The 20,107-nt window shown below is 41.4% G+C and overlaps 1 protein-coding gene across 9 annotated transcripts in view; it reads right to left on the bottom strand.

The window, feature by feature from the left end:
- Positions 1-220: 220 nt before the first annotated feature.
- The window catches only part of SUN1 (Sad1 and UNC84 domain containing 1), a 38,418-nt gene continuing 18,531 nt past the window's right edge, over positions 221-20,107 (bottom strand). For 7 of the 9 annotated variants that reach the window (XM_034065099.1, XM_034065093.1, XM_034065100.1 and 4 more), the window contains 14 exons: positions 19,121-19,219; positions 18,345-18,438; positions 18,167-18,225; positions 16,876-17,015; positions 16,506-16,730; positions 15,942-16,028; positions 15,574-15,608; positions 14,552-14,687; positions 13,383-13,637; positions 12,950-13,034; positions 12,042-12,157; positions 11,400-11,567; positions 10,604-10,696; positions 9,694-10,150 (listed from right to left, as the gene is read on the bottom strand). In XM_034065099.1, coding sequence (XP_033920990.1) covers positions 10,037-10,150; positions 10,604-10,696; positions 11,400-11,567; positions 12,042-12,157; positions 12,950-13,034; positions 13,383-13,637; positions 14,552-14,687; positions 15,574-15,608; positions 15,942-16,028; positions 16,506-16,730; positions 16,876-17,015; positions 18,167-18,225; positions 18,345-18,438; positions 19,121-19,219 — 1,706 coding nt within the window. In that variant the 3' untranslated portion in view covers positions 9,694-10,036. Of the gene's footprint in view, positions 404-858; positions 952-9,693; positions 10,151-10,603; positions 10,697-11,399; positions 11,568-12,041; positions 12,158-12,949; positions 13,035-13,382; positions 13,638-14,551; positions 14,688-15,573; positions 15,609-15,941; positions 16,029-16,505; positions 16,731-16,875; positions 17,016-18,166; positions 18,226-18,344; positions 18,439-19,120; positions 19,220-20,107 lie in introns of those variants that run through there. The other 2 variants (XM_034065097.1, XM_034065098.1) reach the window with 2 other exon arrangements.

Genomic DNA, 20,107 nt, shown 5'->3' on the forward strand with positions numbered 1-20,107 from the left:
GCCTCAATTCAGGCAGTGACCGAAAACTACAGGGAAACAACTTTATTTCTTGTCCAAAGAGTACATGAACTTTCAAAAATTAAAACTATTTAAACATCTTGAGAGCATCTTGTCACAGTTTAGAAGCAGCAAACAGACATGTTGAAAAGCATTTAAAAAATACATTGCACAAAATCTTTTTTGTTTTATTCTAAATATTGCTATGTTCGCTACCTAATTTCTAATAAACAAGAGAATTCTGATCTTCAGTGTGTAGCCTTTAACATGAAAAGAGATGTAGTGCAGGAGATCACTGGGCAACATTCCCGTGCACTCGGAATCTGTAAAGGCACGTATACTCTTCATTTCCCCAGTTGGAAAGAACTCTCAGCTCCACTATTTGGAATGCATTTTGACCGTTCTCCTGGGAAAGGAAACAGCAAACACACAAACCAGAGTTAGGTGCCTGGTACAGGCAGGTGACAACTGCAACTCCTCAAGTGGCTTGCTTAGACTGCTGCAACTACCACTGTCATTACAAACCAGGTCATGCCTTGGCAACTTCCTGCCACTTTGGAGAGGACCTTCCCAGCCTTACAACCAGTTACTTGTGAAGGGAGTCAGGACAAGCATGAAGCCGACACCTTCTGTGTTCAGCATCTTCACACCATTTGTGTCCAGACAGCACAAACCTTGCCTCTTCTCCTCTCACATATTTAGACCAGAGGTTTTGAGGCAGGCAGGTGGGTACTTCCTGCCTCAGTTTCTACAGTGCCCAACAGAGCACGAGGCCACCTTCCTTCACTACTCACTGTGCACTATCATAGAAAATAGGAGCCTTTTTCTCCCAACACTTTAAATCCTGTCATCCAGACTTACCATCACTGGAAACATCTGCAGTGGTTCCCCTTCCTGATCATACTCATAAGCTCCTAGAAGTGTGCCACTTTCTTGATATTCATCATCCAGACCCTGTAACAACAAGATAAAGATTTTTGCTTCCATCCAATTTGATATCTAACCAAAACCAGAAGCATGTCTACATAACTGAGTTTCAACAGACAGCACTCAGAAATCGATCAAACCAGGATCAGAATGTTTCTCATGTAACTCAGAGCCTGTTCAGGCATGGCTCTGCATTTACATTCGCTGCACTGCAGATAGCTGTGCTATGTTTCTGTGTTTTCACTGTCAAACCTCTTCCTCTCCATGGCAAACCCACTATCACAGTGTAGAAGAGAAACTGCTCAGGACAAACGAGAATGAGAAAAGATGCATCAAGTTTATAAACAGGACTGAAGTAAAGATTCAGATGCATATGCTGTTTAAGCATTTGAAGGAGCTAGACAAAAAGCTCTCAGATACCACAACTATCCTCTGATGTAGCCTGTGGTGTTTGCTCTAAAATCATGCCTGTGCAACTGTGATGCTAGTTAAAATCCATTTAAGAAAAAAAAAAAAGTTTTAAGGTACAGTCTAGCAGGAGCCATTAACAATCATAATAAGCCATTAAATAATATTGCATAGAACAGACACATGTGAAATCAATACATACATGCAGAACTATACATTAGTGAAAATTTCACATGAGTTTTAACTACACTGACACAAGAATAACAGACCCGTCAGGTGTGCAGAGGAACCTATGGGAGGAGATCTGGATGCTTCATCCATTTGGAGAACAAGGCACAACTAACACAGCCCAGGCAAACCCTGCAGTTTACATCAGCAGCTGATCATTACCACAAAATGGTATTTTAACCTAAATTGCTAATCCCATGTCAGTATCTACTCCTGCATTTTGTTGGCTACATCCTACTCAGACCATGTAACAGGTTCGTAAAGAACTTGAGTATGATCTTTTAAAACAACTGTCAGATAACAAACTGAACTTGCTTTTATGCAAGTCTCTCTTCCACCTTCCCATGTGTTAGCAAAACACATCAGTAAGAACAGCAAAGTACTGTACACAGAACTGCTGCTGTGTCAAATCTTCAATGCAAAAACCCTGCCATTGTAGAAAACAATCCATAACCTCCTGTCTATGTTATGCAGTCATGGAAAACTTCACAATATTGCTGCCATTGTTAAAGTGAATCTTACCCCCATGTTACTGCCTGCAGCACCTTCCAACAGTCAACAAAATCAAGCAGTACCAAGTCTTACTGGGACAGCTACAGAAGTTACAGAACTTACTTTTTCATGAATGGCATCTATTTTCCCACAATTCCTCTTTACGCTTTCCATACTTGACACTTCTGATTTTATCTGGGACAACTCTAGTTCTATCTCTTTAACTCTGGCCAAAATCTGACTGCGCATCATCCTCTCTGACAAAAACAAGGAGTCAGTGATTAGGAAAGATGAGTTTGAATCATTCCATCAAATTCAAAAGGTGTGAAAACAGACTCGTCTAATACAAAGTTCAGTTATTCACCATGATCAACACTGTGAGCTTGCAGTTCCTTGAGCATGTTATTTAAGGCATACTTAGGATTAATATACTCAAAAGAATGTTTAAGTTGCAGACAAATCCAGCAGTGATGACTTAAACTTACCTCAACCAGAATAACTTCAGAGGCAGGTGTCAAGGTGACCTTAAGTAGCAGGTCACATAGGACCAATATAGATCAGTGTTCAGTGCATGCTATGGAAGAAGGGACCAGCTGTCCTTTCAAAACCTTTTTACTTTTAGAGCTAATTTACAGGGTGATTTAGCAAATACGTGTTTCTTTTCCTCTTCCCGATGGGGAAACTGCTTAATGAATTGCTGCTAGTTTTATCTCGGTCTGTCAGGACGCTCTACAATAACCCTAACCCTATTATGTTTTTTAAGTGCTGCAGCATCTAAGTGTAAACTACACCGTGGCGTTCTCACTGAATCAGATACAGGATCTGTTTCCAGTTTCTAAATGCAAAGCAACTGAAGAATAGCACCAGGTGCTACAGCTGCTCAGCACTGGGAATCTTTCAGTTAGGAAATTGAGCAGTGCTGGTAGGCAGCAGTATGTGAGGAGTCAGAACCCTTCAGCACTGTGAAACAATCACTCAGGTAACTGATTAGAGCTGGTTGGTGCTGCGGAATGGACTCAGTCAGAGATCAGTATGATCAGACAAAAAGCCATTTATTGCAAAGCATTAACTCCTTATACACTATTGCTTACACACATCTACAGCAATTTGGCATATCATGATTGGATACTTGTCTTGAAGACCCTTAGTGACTAGCATATAACTGGTTAAGCACAGGTGTGAGAACTTGACCTCGAAAGCTTGACAACAGTCCACAGTTCTCATAACTCAGTGAATTCCAGCATCTTCTTATCTTGCTTGCTTAAGCTTCCTCGGGCCTCTCACGGCCTTGCTATATCTTTCAGAGTTATTCAGAGCTCATGTACCAAATACTCTTTCTCCTGTGAGAACACTGTCTCCACAGGTTGGCAGCAGGACGCCAGGTTCTAAAACCCTTCAGCACTGGGCAACATTGTAAGGTAATTGATCAGAGTTGGTTGGCTACAGCATACAAGGTTCTAGAACCCCTCAGCACTGGGAAACATTCAGTTTGGTGAGCAGAGCTGCTTGGCAGCTAAGTAAGTCTCATCAGGTGTGGAAGAAAAGCTTTCCCTTCAAGCATCTATACTTTTACCAAGACTTCAGTGCAAGTCACATACCCAACGTATTTCTTGAGAAGAGCAGTAAACACTTGAGAACAACAGAGTAGGTAACCTGCAAGAATGTGTTCCAAAAGTTAGTTTCAGGACTCCAAAAAATAAATTAAGTCATCATGATAAAAACTGCTTACATAGAAGGCTGCTCTCTGAAGGATGTTTCCAGAAGAGCTGTCATGAAGGCCATGGTTTCTTGCAGCATTAGATTTCTTCAGTGCTGCAGCAGCTAGAGTGCAAACTGCACTGTGGATTCTTGAAAAACCAGATCCAGGATCTGTTTCCAGACTCAAAATCCAAAGCAACTGAAGAATAACACCAGGTGCTAGAATTACACCAAATTAAGATCCATCATCTCCCTCCAAAAGTCTTTACTACTGGAAAAAGCAAGAGAAAAGAAAGAACTCATCCAAGAACTGTACCATTTCTTATTCCTAATTTCAAAGCTCATTAAAAATTAGAAGCCATTTCAAGAGTAGTGACTGAAACAGTTTTATCTCCTTAGCTGAGCACCCTCAAGTCGTTATTTCCCAAATTAAGCAACACAAATATTCATTATGCACACAAACATCACGTGGAGTTCAGAGGCACACTTACATATACTGAAAATTTCCTAGGAGCACCGGTGATAGTTCCTGTTGGTGAAAGGGTCTTTGGTATGTGTCCCAGTGTAAATGCAGTTGGATAGATCTTCATTGAGAGTCTGATGACAAGATGCCCCTGTGATCCTTTGAAAGCCCAGCAGTTTCCTGGATACACATCCGGCTACACAGAAGGAAGGCAAAGAGAACAAGGTGGGACACAACAACAAAGCAAAATAACCACAAGTGTTTTGTAATGGTATTTTCTTTTAGTTTTTTTTTGTAGTAAGAGTTGTAATGAACATGGGATTATTAGGGACAGCCTTAGTAAGTGGCAGAACAGAATGAATTTGGTAGAACTCTTCAGGAAATCAGCCTATCCACTGGAACTACCAGTTGTGCTTAAGACCACCTTGAGCTTACTTCTCAACAGGAACCCTCTCAGTGCTCACACTCTGCACAAGTCCAATGCACTGCCCAAGCTTCCTGTTAGGGTCTTAGTTTTGCTGGAATAGGACTGCAGCAGTGCTCAGGAACTACCCGAAGAACCCCACTCTTGGGAACACAGCTCCAAGTACCCATGTCCCCTGGGATATTACAAACAGAAACATCCAGCATCTGTAAACCAGACAACACAACAGAGTAACATTGCTGTATTTGTTTACTCAGCCTTTTATTACCTGAATCACTGCTCTGGGAGACCGAGTGATGTGCCACAGAGGAATTCCAAAGAGGGTAACCACTGCTTTTTGGGCATCATAGGTATCAGAACAGTGTGCTCAGAATGCTGCCACCCAAAAAGAGATTTATCAGCTTAGCAGAAATAACTACACATGCATACCCAGGGTGATATATAATCTGTAAACAACAGGCATAGACTGCAGTAGACTGATGATCAGCAACCCACAAGGATGCTCTACTAACCTTCAGCCTTCATCATAAGATTTTTCAGCAAACACTGTACATAACATGAATTCTAGAAATGTGGTTTCCTCTACTCTTCACCTCCAGATTCCAAGGCAAAATCCACCAGGCAGTCCTGGCTTCAAAGTAGAGCTTCAGTGCCATATTTACAATAGTCTGTACTTGCTACAGATGTACAGACAGGAGAAAGAAAAGATTTTAATAACATCAAAAGTTGCATTCTTTCCCACACCTTCCCAACACCCTGAGCTGTGTGTCTTTGGTACACTAGTTTCTGAGGAATTCCTCAATTTTCAAGGTAACAAAAATTGAAAACACAAACATTCAGAGCAGGCAACAAGCGATGCTATAAGAATACCCTTGATAAAGCATTTTCTATACTCCTCCCCATTTCAATTCATGAACATGCAGTTTGTCTACAAGAAGGAAAGAAGTCTCACCTGAGTGCATATGTATAGCCAGTGTTCTCTGGCAGACACTGGGGAGGAGTATACGTGTGTAGATGTGAAAAGTCCATGTTGACTGTTTCAAATCATACTGTAAAAGGTGAAAATCAAGTAATGCAACGACTTAGAAGTACACAAAGCCAATGTAAGAGCCCTTGCACTGTTCAGCCTTTGTTTGCAAGTACTGAAGTAAAGCAGCTACTGTTACCAGAAATAAGGAGTGCTCAGCATTTCAGCAGTATTGCTGCTGGGGCTGGAGATGCCTTCTCAGTACTGCATGAAGCTCAGTGTATTACTGAGCACAACTTTATGATGCTGTTTTCTGCAACTTCCAAGTTCTTGAGAACATTACTGTAATATGAGCCGAGCTCATATCACCACTGTCCTACATTGCTTCCATAGGAACTGAATCATGCAGCACCCCAAAAACTAAGCTTGAAAACTAAAAGCCCCATGTAGCCAGGCTTTCAGAGATCTCTTTGCAATGACTTTTGCTTTGAAAACAAAGCATGGGCTGTTCTGTGCACCAAAGCCTAACACAGAAGAAACCTGAGATAGGTTTTAAGAGTTAAATAATTTTACTCCACTACCTTTGAACACCATCCGCTAGGCAGCAAGGGACTCCTGATATAAGAAAAGCAACTGCCTGGAAAACATAGGGTTAAGATACTTTTAATTTAGCTTAGGTCTAAGACAGAGAACAATGTTTGTGTTGTAGATCTGTGGTGTGATAAAAGAGTTTAGTAGTCTTACTAACATGAGTGAATTATTTCTTACCATCCTTCTAATTATCAGTTAGCTTGGAGACATCCCAAACATCTCCTAGTTTAGGATACTCCTTGTCTGCCCACCCTGTGTTCCTTGCAATAAATTTTGTACGAAGGCCATATGGTTCTAAATCTTTGTCAGCTATCGGGAAGTTACAGATCTGGCTGGTTTCTGCTGGTTTTGTGATTACTGGGGCATCCAACTGTGCCAAAGGTGAAAAGTACACTGTGAGGAAGGCTGCTTACTTCATCTTGAAGACCCATGCCCACGACTATCAGAGGGCAATGTGCAAGCGCCAAAAAGGAGACTTATGATAATGAGTTCCTAAACTAATTGTAATAGCCCTGCTGCTCTCTCTCGGGAACCTAATGAATATGCATGTTTGTGTGTAATAAGTATCTGCTTGCTTAACCTCTGGGTGTGCAAGTTAGGAGGAGCCATCCCCCTTGCACCCAGGCCCGTAATAAACATACCTGCCTCATAACTCTCCTTGAGTTGTTGAGTCTGATTCTGTGCTTCACTCCCCTTCATTTCACATAAATCTGTAATACTTTCTATGGGTTACTTTATTCCTGTCACAAACCCCACACTGAATACATGTCCCAGCAGAAGAGACAACTGCAAAGTGACTCCCAAGGTTATAATTAGGCACATTTTCCAGAGTGCCATCCAATTCTAAAACCACCCAACCAACACTGGTAAAACTTTCCCTGGAGCCTTTGAAAGGTATTAGAGCTTTAAGGAGAATACCTAACAACTGCTGCCACACTTTAACAAGTAACAGCTCATTTGAGAACATAAGAAACAGGGACCAGAAAGCAATGATTCCCTGGTAATGTAAGTGGGAATGAGGTGAATATCAAGATGAGGGATGTTGGTAACATCAGACAACACTTGCTTTAAACAGCAGCAAAACAGATTTGTGGGATAGATGCCTACAGAAATTCAAAACTACGGTTAAGGTTGATCTGTTTCAATTGATTAATCCCAACAGAAAGATCTTGAAATCACCAGCTAGGGAAACCTCTGTTTGGTTTCCCCTGGAGCTGACCTTGACTGCTTCAACACCACATTCCATCAATAAACCAAGTTTTTAACTGGCAATGCAGTAGCCGATCGAATGCCTCTGACATTGTGCTGATGTGATTGCTAAAATCAGGTAACAGCAGAACTCAATCAGTCATTCCCATCTCAGCTTCCTTTGGTTATTTCCAAAGTCAATCTCTTAGAATATCACACTTTCCGTATTTTCAAAACCAAACACAGAACAGCCAGTTGATTTTTCTTACCTTTCCACAGGGTAATTGCTAGTAACTGGTGCAGTTTTGGGTGTCCAAGTTTTCCTGATCCCCCACTAGACCATTTTAGTGCTCTGGACACAAAAGCCACCCTTTCGGGAGAATTTGGATCCATTAAGCTGAACAATTTAGCCAGGTTTTCTGGAAACAATAATGTTCACAAATATTTACTATTAATAGAAATAGGATGAGCTGCTGCCTCTAATGCATCTGTAAGACACAACATTTAAGTTCCAGTGCTACTGTGTCTTTAAGCTCCCTTAAGAGCCTCCAAAAGCCACCTTAATAAGAGAGACTAAGAACTTGAGCCACTTCTCATACGTCCAATCAATCCTGCATCTATCTGCCAGCAATACTGACACAACTCCTTCACAGCCAAAAGCTGAGCCTCCAGGAAAGGAAACCAAACGTGGTTACGATTAATGTTTGGATGTTCACAAACTTCTGCTTTATGTTCCAGTTTGGCATAATCCTTCTTTGTGAAGAAAAGCTAACAAAGAGATAAACTAAAAGTTTACAAAGCAATCACCCCAAACATCTACCACTGAGAACTCACCACTCACCCCTCACAGTCTTGGAATAACACCACTGTCTGCCCCACACCACACATACAAAGCTCGTTATGACTTACCTGGTTATGGCTGTAGAACAGCAAAGCCCCTGGATGCATTCCTTCTCCTGCTGCAGCACGAGCCGGAAGTGTACACTTGCAGCCCAAAGCCCCTGAGTGCTGGACTGCATCCCCAGCAGCGTGAGCATCAGGTAGAGGGGAAGGATTCTCTCCCTGTACTCTGCTCTTGTGAGACCCCCACCTGCAATGCTGCATCCAGCTCTGGAGAACAGTTCAACCCGGCAGCCTGTACAGTAACAGCACGGGTCCAGGAATGAGACTTGTTCAGTGGTGCTGGTCAGGCAGGAAGCACAGTTTCCCACCCAGTCCCTGGATCACAGGCAGGGAAAAAGGATCTACAGGAAACAGGCTTATGGTAATCTTTCCTCCCCCACTTGTTCCCCTCCTCCATCCTCAAGTACCTCTGCATTCACGACTTCTGAAGCTGAGTCAGGATTTCAGGATTAACACACAGCTCAGGAGAGAGCAGAGCAATGTTTTACAGGCCGGTGTTGTTTAAAGCGAGTAAGCACTGCCTGTCCCAGTTACAGTTCCACAGATGAGATCTCCTTCACCACCTTCATGTCTGGGGACAGCACTGACATTTAACACACATTTGATGGAGGACAGACAAGACTGTCCAGGACTACTCCTTGGCCTCAGTGCCTTTCCAACCAAGTTTCACTGCCCCATTCCATCTTTTTGCCTACAAGAACACCCTCTGTCCTAGCTATGCAGAACATCACCTCATTGACAGGAGCACCGCTCATACCCCAAAACCTCCAAGCCCTGCACGCTCACCCGAGCCCCCACGGCACGGGCCCGGCCCCCGACCCAATGAGAGAGCAGCACACACAGATGGGCACAAGCGGCGGCCAATGGCGGGCAGCAGCAGGGCCGAGTGTGGGAGAAGGCTCCGCAAGGCCGGGAGGGACAGGGGCAGGGCTCGGGCCGGGCCCTACCCCAGCGAGCACATCCGGTACATCCGGTGCGCCTCGTTAACGCGCTCCCTGCCCGGGGGTGCCGCGCAGCTTCCCCTGTACGCGCTGAGCTTCCGACACGGGCAATGGCGCTGGCCACTGACAGAGCAACCCCAGCGGCTGGAAACTGCCCGCACCTGCAAAGCGGCCGGCATCGACCAGGCCGGGCTCCCCTTGACTCTGTTCAGTGTGTGCCGGGCAGCGCCAGGGGCACCAAAGGAAACACGGCAGAAGTCGGGGCTGCGAGGCCGTGAGGACACCCCACTCCTTGCCTCAACAAGCTCCAAAGGGATGGGGGGCAGCAGAAGGAAGAGGCCGCACTGTACTGGGAAACGAGCCAGGGGCATTCCTTCGGTGTTACAACCGCTGATGGCCTCGGTTCAGCCAGTGACCAAAAACTACAGGGAAACAGCTTTATTTCTTGTCCAAAGAGTACATGCGCTTGCAAAAATTAAAACTCTTTATTTAAACATTTTGATAGCATCTTGTCACAGTTTAGAAGCAGCAAAGAACAACGGACATGTTGAAAAGCATTTACAAAAATACATTGCACAAAATCCTATCTTATTTTTCTTTTTAAAAATAAGTTAGTGTTATCCAAAATATTCCTACATCGCCTACCTAATCTCTACTTAAACAGGGGAATTCAAATCTTATATAACCTATAACATGAAAACACCTGGGTTTAATGGTAACTTAACCATGAGTTCTGGTTCTAGCTCAAGTGAAAAAAACAAAATAGAGAATAAAACATACAAGAGCCCCAACCCCAGCTGTAGTGTAGATCACTGGGCAACATTCCCGTGCACTCGGAATCTGTAAAGGCACGTATACTCTTCATTTCCCCAGTTGGAAAGAACTCTCAGCTCCACTATTTGGAATGCATTTTGACCGTTCTCCTGGGAAAGGAAACAGCAAACACACAAACCAGAGTTAGGTGCCTGGTACAGGCAGGTGACAACTGCAACTCCTCAAGAGGCTTCCCTAGACTGCTGCAACTACCACTGTCATTATGAACCAGGTCATGCCTTGGCAACTTCCTGCCACTTTGGAGAGGATCTTCCCTGCCTTACAACCAGTTACTTGTGAAGGGAGTCAGGACAAGCATGAAGCCAACACCTTCTGTGTTCAGCATCTTCACACCATTTGTGTCCAGACAGCACAAACCTTTCCTCTTCTCCTCACATATTTAGACCACAGGTTTTGTGGCAGGCAGGTGAGTACTTCCTGCCTCAGTTTCTACAGTGCCCAATGGAGCACGAGGCCACCTTCCTTCACTACTCACTGTGCACTACCATAGAAAATAGGAGCCTTTTTCTCCCAACACTTTGAATCCTGTCATCCAGACTTACCATCACTGGAAACATCTGCAGTGGTTCCCCTTCCTGATCATACTCGTAAGCTCCTAGAAGTGTGCCACTTTCTTGATATTCATCATCTAGACCCTGTAACAACAAGATAAAGATTTTTGCTTCCATCCAATTTGCTATCTAACGAAAACCAGAAGCATGTCTACATAACTGAGTTTCAACAGACAGCACTCAGAAATCGATCAAACCAGGAGCAGAATGTTTCTCATGTAACTCAGAGCCTGTTCAGGCATGGCTCTGCATTTACATTAGCTGCACTGCAGACAGCTGTGCTATGTTTCTGTGTTTTCACTGTCAAACCTCTTCCTCTCCATGGCAAACCCACTATCACAGTGTAGAAGAGAAACTGCTCAGGACAAACGAGAATGAGAAAAGATGCATCAAGTTTATAAACAGGACTGAAGTAAAGATTCAGATGCATGCATATGCTATTTAAGGTACATCATGGATAAGATGAAGAGCCAGAACTGTGGGAGAGAAGAGAGGGGGAAGGATGGAACAATTCAACTGTATGAAAGAACTACATTCTTTGAGGTATTAAAAGATTTTAAAAGCCATCTACTCCCTCCAAAAGTGTTTAATACTGGAGAAAGTACGGGGAAAAATAAAATTAGTTGTAACATTTTTTGTATCTGATTTCAGGCTCATTAAAGATTAGAGGCCATTTCAAGAGCAGTGACTGAAACAGGTTATCTCCTTAGCTGCCCTCCGTCAAGATGAGCAACACAAATATTCTTTGTGCACACAAGCATCATGTGGAGTTCAGAGGCACACTTACATATACTGAAAATTTCCTAGGAGCACTGGTGATAGTTCCTGTTGGTGAAAGGGTCTTTGGTATGTGTTCCAGTGTAAAGGCAGTTGGATAGATCTTCATTGAAAGTCTGATGACAAGATGCCCCTGTGATCCTTTGAAAGCCCAGCAGTTTCCTGGATACACATCCGGCTAGACAGGAGGAAGGCAAAGAACAAGGTGGGACACAACAACAAAGCAAAATAACCACAAGCTTTTTGTGTTGGTATTTTTGAAGTAAGAGTTGTAGTAAATTTGGAATTATTAGGGACAGCCTTAGTAAGTGGCAGAACAGAATGAATTTGGTAGAACTCTTCAGGAAGACAGCCTATCCACTGAAACTGCCAGCAGTGCTTAAGACCACCTTGAGATTACTTCTCAACAGGAACCCTCCCAGTGCTCACACTCTGCACAAGTCCAATGCACTGCCCAAGCTTCCTGTCAGGGTCTTAGTTTTGCTTGAACAGGACTTCAGCAGTACTCAGGAACTACCCAAAGAACCCCACTCTTGGGAACATAGCTCAAAGTACCCATGTCCCCCTGGATATTACAAACAGAAACACCCAGCATCTATAAACAACACAACAGAATAACATCACTGAATTTGTTTACTCAGCCTTTTATTACCTGAATCACCGCTCTGGGAGACTGGGTGACATACCACAGAGGAATTCCAAACAGGCTAACCACTGCTGCTCTGGCATCGTAGGTTTCAGAACAGCGAGTACTCAGAATGCTGCCACCTAAGAAGAGATTTATCAGGTTAGCAGAAATAATTATGCATTTCTCCTCAAGGCAGAGGAGCTCCTCAAGCTTAACGAATATACCAGTTATTTTCCTCAGAAAAAAAAATATCAAAGATATTAATAAATTACAGAGTGGTGGGAGCTGGAAGGACCTTAAAGCTGATCCAGTTCCAACTCCCTGCCATGGGCAGGGACACCTTCCACCAGACCAGGCTGCTCCAAGCCTCTTCCAACCTGGCCTTGAACACTGCCAGGCATGGAGCCACCACAGCTTCTCTGTGCACCCTGTGCCAGGGTCTCACCATCCTCATAATAAAGAATTTCTTCCTAATATCTAACAGCAATCTACCCTCTTTCAGTTTTAAATCATAGAGTCTAAAAAATTTCTGGGGATACAAATAAATTATATGAAGTTAAATGTTATTTTATGAACATGTTAAAAGGCTTTTCATTTAGGAGAGCTGAAAACAACACTCTTTTTCCCTAGTGACTTCAGTGGTGTGTCCATCCCCCCCTTCTGACTGTGCTTCTTGATTATCTCCAGTTGCATACATGCTGAAAAAAATACCTAGTGTATATATACATATATATATAACTTTTATATATATAATTAAGCATGCATACCTAGTCAGCTATATAAACCTGTAAAGAACAGGCATAAATTGCAGCAGACTGATGATCAGGCTACACACAAGGATGCTCTACTACCTTTAGTCTACATTTTAAGATTTTTCAGTAAACAGTGTACATAACATGAATAGTAGAAATGGTGTTTCCTCTACTCTTTACCTCCAGATTCCAAGGCAAAATCCACCAGGCCAGTCCTGTCTTGAGAGTAGAGTTTCAGTGCATTGTTTATAATAACCTGTACTTGCTAAATGTGCACATAGAGAAAAAGAGAATGGAAAAATTTTAGTAACATCAAAAGTTGCATTCTTTTCATCAACTTCCCATGACCTAGACCTGCATTTTTTGGTATAGTTGCTTCTGGGGACTCTTCAGTTTTCAAGATAACATAAATTGAAAACACAAACATTCACAGCAGGCATCAAGCAATGCTGTAAGAATACCCTTGATAAAGCATTTTCTCTACTTCTCCCTATTTCAGTTCATGTTCCTGACATATCTTAAAAATAACATTCCTAGTGATAGTCATGCTCCACAAAATGCCTACAAAAGGGCTTTTTACAGTTTTAGTCCAACATTTCAGAACTAAACTTACCTCTTCTGTGATTCCAGAGATCCCTGCGTTGGTCACAGCATTCGTTATGACTTCAGGTGTTAGTTTTTGTTTTGTAGCAGCCATTTGGAGATTAATATCCTTGAGGATCCGCAACTCCAGATCCCGCAGCTCAGTCTGATGATCACTTTTACTCACAAAATTGGATGTAAGCCATTGGAGGAGTGGTTCAGGGAAGTCTTCTTGTCTATCACCAAAAAGCATCAGCTTCATAGAGTCTTTAACCTGTGCATCTACCTAGCAGAAGACATTAACAATTGTAATAGAAATTATGTCTTTATAAGCCACTAAGTAATACTGTATAGAACAGGCACATATGAAATCAATATATACATTCAGAACATAATTCAAGCTTTCACATGAATTTTAACTACACTGACTTACACCAGAATAACAGACCCGTCAGGTGTGAAAAGGAACCTAGGGGAGATCTGGATGCTTCATTCGTTTGGAGAACAAGGCACAACCAACAAAGCCCAGGCAAACCCTGCAGTTTACATCAGCAGCTGAGAAGCACTTCCGACTAGAGAAAGTTGACTGTAACAGTTCAAAGGCAGCGCTGTGGCCACTTTAAACGGAGCAGTGCACTTGTAAGGACTAGTTCATAAAGTCACTTAATCACTACCTTATGTGATGTATCAATTCCACACACAACAGCTAGATCATATTTGAGTGTTAGCACAAGACAGTATTTCAGTCCAAATTGCTAATCCAGTGTCAATACCTACTGTTGTATTCACTGGGTTATATCCTACTCAGACTATGTAACTGGTTCGTGAAGAACTTGAGCATGATCTTTTAAAACAACTGTCAGATAACAAACTGAACTTGCTTTTATGCAAGTCTCTCTTCCACCTTCCCATGTGTTAGGAAACACATCAGTAAGAACAGCAAAATACTGTACACAGAACTGCTGCTGTGTCAAATCTTCAATGCAAAAACCCTGCCATTGTAGAAAACAATCCATAACCTCCTGTCTACGTTATGCAGTCATGGAAAAAAAAAACCCAACAAAAAACACAGCACTGCTAACGTTCTTTAAAATGAATCTTACCCCCATATTACTGATTGCAGCAGCTTCCAAGAGTGAGTGAACAAAATCAAGCAGTACCAAGTTTTACTGGGAGAGCTACAGAAGTTACAGAACTTACTTTTTCGTGAATGGCATCTATTTTCCCACAACTCCTCTTCACACTTTCCATAGTTGACACTTCTGATTTTATCTGGGACAACTCTAGTTCTATCTCTTTAACTCTGGCCAAAATCTGACTCTGTGCATCATCCTCTCTGACAAAAACAAGGAGTCAGTGATTAGGAAAGATGAGTTTGAATAATTCCATCAGATTCAAAAGGTGTGAAAACAGACTCGTCTAATACAAAGTTCAGTTATTCACCATGATCAACACTGTGAGCTTGCAGTTCCTTGAGCATGTTATTTAAGGCATACTTAGGATTAATATACTCAAAGAAAAGAATGTTTAAGTTGCAGACAAATCCAGCAGCAATGACTTAAACTTACTTCAACCAGAATAACTTTAGAGGCAGGTGTCAAGGTGACCTTAAGTAGCAGGTCACATAGGACCAATATAGATCAGTGTTCAGTGCATGCAATGGAGGAAGGGATCAGCCATCATTCCTAAGCTATTTTACATTTAGATCCAATTTAAAGAGAGATTAAGCAAATATGTTTCTTTTCCTCTCCCCAATGGGAAAACTGCTTAATGAAATGCTACTGGTTTTATCCTGGTATTACTTGAGTGAAAAGTAGGACAGCTGGCAAATGAAAAACAAAGATGAAGGTTAGAACTGATGTAATTCAAAAATTTAAATACAAAACCTAACAAAAGCAGCTACTGTATACTTGAGGAAAAGATCTCATGGATTTAGAAGAGGATGAGAAGTTACTTATTCTCCTCTCCTATCTAAACAGCTTTCTCTAGTCAATAATGTACCTGTACAATTGCTCACCCACTGGAAGTGAGCCTTGTGCTAATGTTCAGCATCAGTTAAAGCTGACTGTAAGAGAGAAGTACTCCTGCCGACAATACAAACTCTTAAGGCTAGTTAACTGACACAAAGAAAGTGATTGTTGTCTTCCAAAGGAGAACATGCATATCACCATCAATGAGCATAAGGATTGAAAGAGAAAAATGCATCTGAAAAATGCTTGTACCTTGCTTTGGCTACCTCCAGGTTCTTCTGGATGCCCTAAGAAATACCAAAGTTAGTTTTAACACATACAAAGAAACACAAGTGACAGAAGGAGGACAAAGAATGCTGAATGAAAATGACACTTATGTTTGTGTAGTGTCTGTAGAGTAAGATTTTATTTCAAAGAGAACCTGCCTCAGTGGCCAAGTGAATAATTTCACTCTTTGGACTGAAACCCCCTCCGAGAAGGGGGAGGAAGAACACAATTTTTGAGAATTAAATACTGCAATAGCTGAAGTAAAGCAAACTAGGCTTTGGGATAGCCAACAAGGAAAAAAACCCAATCTTAGTCTATTTTATCCACTTTACAATTGCAACTGATTTCAATACCTTAGATTCAGCTGAGAGTTTTTCAAGAAGGTCTTCCAGCTTCAGAATGCGCAACTCGTGTTCTTGATGTAAAGCCAGGAAGTCAGTCTTAAAAAACAGAGAAAAAGAAAGGTGGTGTATTTTCCTCTCAAATACAAATAGAGTAATTGAGATTTTCTATAAAGAATATTTTTTATTTCACCTTTTAAGCACTTTATCCTCGAGGACAGTGAGAAATTACAGAATTTGTAATAAATATGAAGGCCTGATCTAGCAGCTCTAGAGGTTATACAAAGGGAGGTTTACCAGAAAACCTCTTCTTTGTTATCAGTCCTTTCTCTGTCTGAAAAGAGGATCCACCTGCTCTTCAACAATGCAAGATTCTGCTTTAGAGCACCTATCTGGAATTAATTCTTTTTCAGCAATAACAAAGGAGGAACAAATGCCAGTGACTACTCCCCGACACATACTACCAATCAGTTAGCTCTGTAAAAAGAATCCTCAAGTCAAATTGCAAAAAATCTGTGTAATTAAATCAGAATACTTTCATCGGTATTAGAAAATATCAATAACTGATTATCTTACCGTTTTCTCTGCTTCCATGTCTTTAAGATGTTGACCAATCACATTTTTTATTAACTTCAATGTTTCACTTTTGTCGCTCATCTGGGCAACCTGATCTTGAAGATTATGAATCAGAAACATCAATTTACTGTATTCTTCATCATTCTGATGGCACTTGTCAGACACAAAGGCCATTTGCTTTTCCAGCTCACTTAGGTAAGCAGAATCAAAGACGCTTATGGTATCCTAAGGTATAAAGAAGTTTTCATTTTTGTTTAACACATAAAAATAATGACATTTGTTTACATTACTTGTGTATTGAGTAGTAATTGCAAAATATTGAAGGCTTGGGAGTTAAGAAGTCTTAAAAGATATTGAAGCTCTTCCCTACCTTTGGAGGTTGAACAGAGCTAATAGAATCATCCTGCCGTTCATGAACACGATCATGTATTCCCTGCAGCATATCATGTCTTGTCCAGTTCAATGAAGGTAATAATGAAATGAAGTCATTAAACCCCCAGAACCATACACCTAGATTCAAAAGTAAAAATGATGTTATAAAAAATTCTCCCTTAAGACTGCTTATGGCTTTCTTACTTAAGGACACAAGCTACCTTAACTTCACATGATAGATGTTGCACAACAGACACTACTCCAGTCTAAATAATCAGCTTTAAAATTGTTAAGTCAAGCACTCAAGAATATTAGGGAACATCCACCAGTACCACTCACATACTTGGAAGGCAGGCAGCTTGCATTTCTGTGTCATGATAGAACTTTAACCTCATGCTACTGCTTCCCTACTGATGAAGACTGGCCATGCTTACTAAAGGCAGATATAAATATTGCTTTTTACCTCAATAGAAAATATCTTGCCTCCTACCCTACTTACTACATACCCCATTGCATAACACTGAATATAAGTTGGAAGAAACTTAGGCTCCCATGGAAACAACTGAGCATTTTGCAAAGATTACACCTATTCTCGCAGCGCCTTAGTGAGAAGCAGCAGCATTTTCTACAGAGGGTAACTTCTTCCTTTCTTACTCTCCCTAATACAGAGGAGTTTCAATGCCCACTGTAAGATTCTGACAAACTTTCTCTTGGGCCAAAAGCAGCTACACCTAATTTAGGGCTTGCAAAGACAGGAACCTGCTTTTCAGAAATATCCCAGCACTTCTGGTCAGTATTTTGAGCTTCCTGAATTCAAACAGAATAGACAACTTGCCTGAAATATTGACATGTAACCAACCTAAAGAGCAGTATTTTAAGCAACTCAAGCATGGTCTAGAGCAAAGGGAAGTCTTAGAATGAGTTGATCAGAGAACTTAACCACACTTTCATATAGGTGGGCAAGAACCAAAGCAGTCAGTATGCAGCCTACTCTTTATGACTCCATCGTTAGTCGTACTTGGGGAGATCAAGAAAAAAAGGACTTCACTTGCTTGCCCACCCTCCCTCTCTCTAAAGAGATCTAGGAAATTAAACCAAAGGTATTCCTTTCATGGCAAGGGGAAAGCTCACTGACTTGTTAGTAATTTGGAAAGCTCAAAGTGCTGCCCTGTTCATAAAACAGTTTTGCTTTGCTTCTGTATCTTTGTGAACCAAAAGTTCCACTAAAAATGCTATTTTGGAATAGTAAGCTTAGATCACATAGTATTATAACTAAACAATTCACATACCCAGGAGAAACAAGAGTGGGATAAGGAGCAGGAACAGCTTGTAGGCCTTTGGAGAGCATCTAGAGAAATGGGGAAGAAAGTTTAAAAGAAAGAATACATTTATCACATTTAATTGTTTTATACTAGAACTGGGTAAATAATTTGCTGACAAAACAGGGTTTTTTCAGTGGATACATACCTTCCAAGAAGAAACACCTTGAGCAAAGACATGAGGGTAGCAAGTTGATACCATGCGGTTCTAAGCAGCCTGAATATGCCAGAAGCTGCAATCCCTGGAAGACAAAAAGTGACAGTGTGAACTCTAATTACTGTGGCACATGTTTAGAGAAACCAAGCAGAAGGACATGTGACTGTGGCCAAGAACACTTTGCACAGCAGAGAAACACACAACTGCAGGCAACACAAGCAGCTTATTAACATCTGCATATCACAAGTCTGATAGCTTTATAACATCAAATGCTCAACAAAACCAACAGCCATGCAAAAAGACAAAATGTTCGTTTATTTTAACAATGCAGTCTTGCTAGAAATTCAGTATTATATTTGAGTCCAAGTTACCACATGCTGAAGACCTTCAGCGTGTTTCAAGAAACATACAGATCAGCAGCACCAGTTTTTGTTGATAATACCAAGAAAGGAAGTCACAACCAAACCAAACACCCCATTATTCTTGACACCCCATATTCTGTGCTATCCTGACACTTGTTTCCTCACACACTCATTCCCTCATGAAACAGCCTGGTTAGTCTCCTATTATGCCTGTGAACAGAAACAGACCTCTCATCAAGCATAATTTGGTCAATTTTAAAAAAAGAAAGTTGAAGTAGCACATTAATTGCCGAGTACAAAAGCTACAGCCTAAGCACAGTGGAATTAGTGTAAACTAGACACTGCAGAAGCCTAGTTTGCCTAAAGGGACAAGCGACGTGCACACACACGGATAAGGACAGTAACCTGGAGAAAGAATGGCCAGCCAAAGTAGAGACAACACCTTCTGAGACACAAGCCATCCTGCTGTTCCCACCGTCCGCAACCCATGAAGCATAAGGTAACCTAGATTATAAGAAATTCATGCCACGTGGTAACATACAGAAATGAGTTTATGGTTCTTTCGCAGTACATGCAGTAACAAAGACCCAGTCCCCTGCCCGTTACATGTTCTGCATCATTCTAATCCACACCTTTCAGTAATCTACAATCTTGGTTCTTCACTCTTTAAAAGCAAAGCAGCCACTAATAAATATGAAGCCAAGTAAAACCAAGACAATTCAGAAACAATTCTCAAGCACAGAGATGAACAATCAACAGCAGCTGTGCAGTTAAATACCACTTTTCCAAAACCAGCAAAGTTTACATTTTGCAGCATGTTTAACAATGCCATGCTAAGTGTGACAGAGAAGGCAAAAAAGAAGACTGCCATAAAAAGGAGTTTGAAGCACATCATTACTTTGAAAGCATCTTATTTCTTCTGAATTATACATCAAATTTATTATCTAGGTTCACATGTAGAAGAGGGAATAAGCACAAAATTTAAATCCTAGTGAATTAAACAGTGATGTCTAAGAAATATCAATAATAGAAAATAATCCCTACTAGAAGTTATGGGCAGTCTACTCCAAGTGAATGTTCCCAAGTATCTTCAGCATGTCAGTTTTGATTCTCTTACAGAGCAAAACTGACAACAAAAAACTACTCAGAAAACTAGAAGGGAATGCTTTTAGCCCACTGAAGCCAACAACTACTATATGCAGGATTAGCACTGTTTGTTCTACAGAACAAACTACATAGGACACATTTAGAAAATAATCCTACATTTTTAGATCAGCAGATACGTCTGGGTTAATCTGAGGGATTATAGATATACCAACCCAATATTTTGCAAAGCATTTAGGTGACTGAAGTGTCTCATATCATTTTCCTTTGCTGAACAAAGAGCACTCA

Source organism: Melopsittacus undulatus, chromosome 8, assembly GCF_012275295.1.
Source record: "Melopsittacus undulatus isolate bMelUnd1 chromosome 8, bMelUnd1.mat.Z, whole genome shotgun sequence".
NCBI classification, from domain to species: Eukaryota; Metazoa; Chordata; class Aves; order Psittaciformes; family Psittaculidae; genus Melopsittacus; species Melopsittacus undulatus.